Source organism: Mesitornis unicolor, unplaced genomic scaffold, assembly GCF_000695765.1.
Source record: "Mesitornis unicolor isolate BGI_N332 unplaced genomic scaffold, ASM69576v1 scaffold8953, whole genome shotgun sequence".
In the NCBI taxonomy this organism is placed as follows: domain Eukaryota; kingdom Metazoa; phylum Chordata; class Aves; order Mesitornithiformes; family Mesitornithidae; genus Mesitornis; species Mesitornis unicolor.
This window is the reverse complement of record NW_010176654.1, coordinates 3,099-8,462: the sequence shown is the minus strand read 5'-3', so window position 1 is coordinate 8,462 and position 5,364 is coordinate 3,099. Positions and strand designations below refer to the sequence as shown.

Below are 5,364 nucleotides of genomic sequence, written 5' to 3'. Positions count from 1 at the left end.
CCGTTAAGCATGCCGGCAAAGGCAGAGGCACACTGCTAAGCCTGAACTTCAGAGAACACCCCACCTCTACAGAAATACACAGAGCATTCACAAGTTGTGTGCACTGAGGATTGGGGCATTAACCATTTCTCCTCAAGCCTGCAGCAGCAGGACATTTTTCTGAAGCATTTTAAGTGAGTAATAGCAGCCTCCAAGAGCTGAAAGCATCACTCAGCAGGACAGAACACCTTTTCATAGATGGAGCATTCAAATTTCACACCTCGGGATCTATTTTAAACAGCTCGCTGGCTCTCCAGTCAGTGAGTGGCATTAAAAACTGCAGAGGTTCTGCTGGATGGTAGCAGTGCACACAAACAACAGACGAGAGAAACACATTATGAAAGATCACACTTCAGTGACATCACCTGGCAGTCAGCTTTTTGTGTTTTGGGAGAAATACTGGGTTAAACTGCCACTTATTTTAAGGCTGTATATACAAACAGCTCCAAGCATCATATTACTGCTGTTCCCTAGGTAGCAGAGGAGCGCTGTGAAGCTGTTAACAGGCAGAAATTGGAAAGGGGATAATAAATCATGCTCCATTCCACTAACAGCTTTGTATCAGAGATTACGTAGGTGGTTCCAAAAACTGAAGAAAGGTGTTTTTCTCCTCGCAAATAGAATGTTTAAAGCAAAACTCCGTATTTAATGCTTAAGTCATTGCTTTCACACAAGATGCTCTTCTACCCGAGCTGGACTCAGAAATCTATTTCTGCTCATGTAAAAGTGTTTTCTGGTTTAGCATCTATTAGTGTTCTTGCAGAAGGCCAGAGTCACAGGAGAGATGCTTCACAGCACGCTGCACTACTTAGCCAATGAAAATACAAAAACAAAAAGCTACTGAATAGTTAATATCTGAACTCCTACAACTTCAAACACAGCAACATTTAAGTGGCTTTTATCCATATGCAGTAAGAGGTCATTTCACCAGAGATGTGCAATTTTACTTGCATTAGTAAGAGGCAGGAGGCAATTTATTTCCTTTGAAGTCAAGCCATTTGATACTGTAGACTGCTTCACAGATCCAGTAAATGTACTAAATGCAGACCCTCTTCCCTCTCTAGATTAAAGTCATGAAATATAACTGATGCAATTCAACAGTCATGAAGCATCCCATCTCTACTGATACAGGCACAGCAACTTAAGTAAAGAATTATCACTATGAACCTGTGAGAAAGACTTGGGTTCATGACAACAGAACAAACTGCCATTACAAGGTAATAATGTTTGGAAAAGACAGTAATTCCACAGGAGAGGAAAACTCCCAAGTGCGATACCACAAAAGACGAAAGGTTTTAGGTAAGCAGCGTGGAGAGAAGTGGTTTGTCAAGAACACGGACCTTGCTACACTAAAGCTAACTCCAAGGCCCACCAGGAAGAGGTCCCCTAAAGCTCCTCCACCAGAAACCACTGCGGTCTCTAACAGGTTATAGAGAAGTTGGAACTCAAACACAAAGTCTAGTATCTTTTCCAAAATGTATCATGAGGCAACAGTTAAAACACCTATTTGGCTTCACAGCAAAATTTATAATTGTTTTCATCTACCTCTTCATCTTTGACCTATTTGGAATTGGTTTTGCTAAGTGAAATGTCATTTTGCAATGGTTCAGTAACAGCAGCTTTCTGCTGAGGGATGTTTTACAGACACTTCAACAACTACTCTTTGACACAACAGCAGCATGTTCCACCATTAAGACACACGTTATTAACGACTGTATTTTCACCAAAGATAAAAAAAAAGTACTTAAACTTACAGACACAGCTTACAATGCAATACACACAGAAGGAGACTCGGGCTTTGTTCCCTGACTCTGCAGAAGCTCTCACCTTTCCTAAGGACACGTTTCTTTGCACGGATATCTGTCTCCAGCTCTGCTGCTCTTATATAGATGCGGACAGACTGTGGAAGGTGGCGGACAGCTTGGGCCACGACAGCCTTGGCTGTATCCCCAGGCTGAAGCCGAGCAGCTTCTAACCAAACATCTTCACTCTGTCAGAAAAAAGAAACAATCTTCCTTTACATCATAATGAGAATTTAAAATCGGAGCTTCTAGCTAAATATGTGTTCTTTTAATACTCCAGATAGTGAAGCTGTATCAAGTACAACCTGATACAAGCTTAACAGAGAGAGATGCTGCCGCTTGTAGTCACAGCCTTTTCCTACTGCCCTGCAAGGAACAGCAGGGAAGCAAAGCGATTCTGACCTTGGGGCACATCTCCGTTCCTTTCATGATGAGGTTTCGAGCCACTTGGAGTTTGCCAGTGACTTCCTCCAGTCGGGCTGATGCTATCCAGGCTGGTGGATGATGAGGATTAGTCTCTCGTACAGATTTCAGGAGCAAACGGGCTTTCTTGATATCACTAAAGGAGGAGGCAAGACAGGCAGGAAAAATTTCAGCATGCTAGCAAACAATTCTCCTGAATCAACGAGTGCTTTACAGTCAGTTTTCCACAGCTACAATCAGATGCACGGTAACTGACCTCAAATGTTTCCGCACTGCTGGCACAAATTATTTACTACCAAAGCAAGCCTGTAGGCTGTAGTGTTTGTAAATATACACTAACACAGCAAGATCACAGTGAAAACTGGTTAAGTATTTAAGTAAGGTTTTTAGAAATTATAGCTGGGAACTTGCAGTTGGAAGCTGATAAGCACAAGTGTTGACTTAAGTATTAGCATCAAGATTTGCTCATGTCAGCTTGACTTAAATGGCAATTCTTCATGAAACAGGTTTCACACTTGAGGTTAACAAGGTTTTCAGAGGTTGTCAATCAAGCCTAAATTAGCAGTACACAGGTGCAATTAACCAGGTTATTTCCTGGCTGGCTGGCAGGCAGCCACACCCTGCCATCACTCTGGCATGTTAGTCCAAGGATAGAATAAACAATCCCCACAATTGATGCATCCAGGTCAGATGCTAAATACATCAGTTGAAAGACTATACCGGATCTCTTGTTAAAATAATTCACCCTCAAAAACTCACCTAGCATCTTTCACAAATTCAATGCTAGCTGAAAGCCACCCGCTCAGACAGATTTCCATTTATGTGCAGGATCACAGCCATTACTAAGAGGATAAATCGGTTAATCCTCCTTAAACTTACTTGATATCTCCTCCATGTGTGGGAATCATCGAATTCAAGTCTGTCAAATATCCTTTGGGGTCCACTACAGTCTGGCCACTCACAGAGTCCGACACCTGGGAAAGTCAAGTCAGCACTACTGAAATGACCATTCACAGCCCCCCAGTCTGCCTGCATGTATTAAAACTGGAAAAGACACTGCTGCTGTATGAAAAAAATTAGACAGTTATCTGTTACCAGAACCAAGGAAGGAGGAAAACACAAGGCCTGGCTTACTAGCTTTTTTCCCCACTTCTAAAATGCACAACTAACATTAAAAATTTAGTGCCACTGAAAAAACAGAAAACAAGGAGCTTGGCTTTAAGTCACCAAAAAGTCTCACAGCCCTGCCAGCTAAAGCTCATCTTTTTAGTTTAAACCAGATTTAGATGGGAAAATGAATAAAAAAGAAGAGAAGCCAACAACTATTTCAGAGTAGTACTTTTCAGCATGTTGTCCCCCATCACTGCATAGAAGAGATGCTTCCCCAGGTAAAACTACCAGTGCTCTTTGTCTGACATCCACCTCAGCTACAACAGGACAGTCCGCTCTCCTACACTGACCGAGACTTCCAAGGACAAACTGTTATTTCTCAGGAAATTCTTAGTGTGGAGGGCTGGAGATTTGGGAAGGAGGAGTACAAAATTATTTCACAGCTGAGCTGTTTCTTCTAACACCCAAGGGAATTAAGGACATTTCTAAAACTAGGTCTTAAATAGCAGCACACCACCAACCCTGGGTGGACCTGTGACAGATCCTGCCTCCCAGCAGCCTTACCTGGCTTAGTCTCATATCCATCAAGGTGTTCCTGGCTTGGCCAATCTTCCTCATGTCCAATTCACCGGTCCCAGGTGTCATTAAACCTGGTGTCATTCCTCCTGGGTACGGAGTATTCAAACCCCCTGGATATGGAGTATTCAATCCACCAAATTGCTGAAAACAAGAGCAAGAGAAATACATTCCTAAAATCTCTTCTGAGATTTCAAAAATAATTCAGGCTGTTGGCTGATCTGCTCTTCTCCAGTAGCTACAGGACAGAGATGCCAGAAACTCACAGGTGCTTCTGAAACACTGGCTTCCCCGAATCACAAGACATTTCTCATACAGGTTCTATAAGTCTGTAGGTAATTATGCAACTTAGTCAAGTCAGTGAAATATATAATAAGAAAGTGAAAAAATTGAGCACAAGCATCCAAACCTAGCCCATTTGAATAACAGTATCTACAAAGCCATCCCATGGACATCTGGTGCCAGCTCAGGGCCAGTCAGCTTTTCCTGTAACTGCAGGTAGCCTGCAGCCATATGGCAACAAGCTAAATTACTTACTACTCAGTTGACAGTAAGGCACATAATTTTTAACACAATAGCTCTAGAGTTCAGCAAACCATCAGGTGAAACTGAATTTATGCCACTAATTAATGCACAGGCTAATCCTTGTCTCTAATTATAAAAGTACAGATTACATCCTCATCAAGTTTGCTTTCGTACTCACCGTCTGGCGTGGGTCCACAGAAGTGTGATTCTCCCCCGACTGCAAATGCTTCGCAAAGAAGCTATCAGGTACAGGAGTCAGCTTCTCATAACGAGGATTCCTCTGACGCTTGTTCCTGGCATCACCAACTTCTGGAATACTCAGCCACTCTTCTTCTGTGACTTCTGCGAGCTTCCGCTATTCAAACAGGAGTTGCCATCATTATTTGCTGTAGATTTTTATTATTTTTAACTGCTCTTATTCCTTAATAATTTTTTTTCTTGAAAGAATTCAGATCAATTAAAGACTTGAAGGCCAAAGATCATTTTTATTCTAATCCAATGTACAAAAGAATTAGATGTGTTTAATTAGAATTTGGTTTTAGTCCAAACTGTGATTTCAAATCAATTTTGTTATTAAACTCAGTGCTACAAATACTCAGGTTAATCTCAGTGCCTGCAGCATCGAGTGTTTTATTACTAATCATTAAAATAGCCTAAACAACAGATTTTATTTAAAAGATTTAGTCAGATCCTGCTAAACTACAATGCCAATGCCAACAAGTTATCAGTCCCTCAAAGACCAAAGTGTAGCACCTTCTCAAGAACTGATGTAAAGTCACGGCAAAGCACAAAACAAAATCCTAGAACCAAAATCTGCATGAATTTCACTACCTTGTGTATCCACAACAAAAATGCTCAGCAGGCAGAATCACCACATCCTCCCATTTCC

At 41.6% G+C, this 5,364-nt stretch overlaps 1 protein-coding gene across 1 annotated transcript in view; it reads right to left on the bottom strand.

Moving 5' to 3' along the window:
- The window catches only part of PRPF6 (pre-mRNA processing factor 6), a gene marked incomplete at its 5' end in the record, with an annotated part of 22,829 nt that overhangs the window by 15,279 nt on the left and 2,186 nt on the right, over positions 1-5,364 (bottom strand). Inside the window, 5 exons of the mRNA XM_010181794.1 lie at positions 1,867-2,029; positions 2,244-2,400; positions 3,144-3,238; positions 3,939-4,094; positions 4,654-4,830. Coding sequence (XP_010180096.1) covers positions 1,867-2,029; positions 2,244-2,400; positions 3,144-3,238; positions 3,939-4,094; positions 4,654-4,830 — 748 coding nt within the window. The remainder of the gene's footprint in view (positions 1-1,866; positions 2,030-2,243; positions 2,401-3,143; positions 3,239-3,938; positions 4,095-4,653; positions 4,831-5,364) is intronic.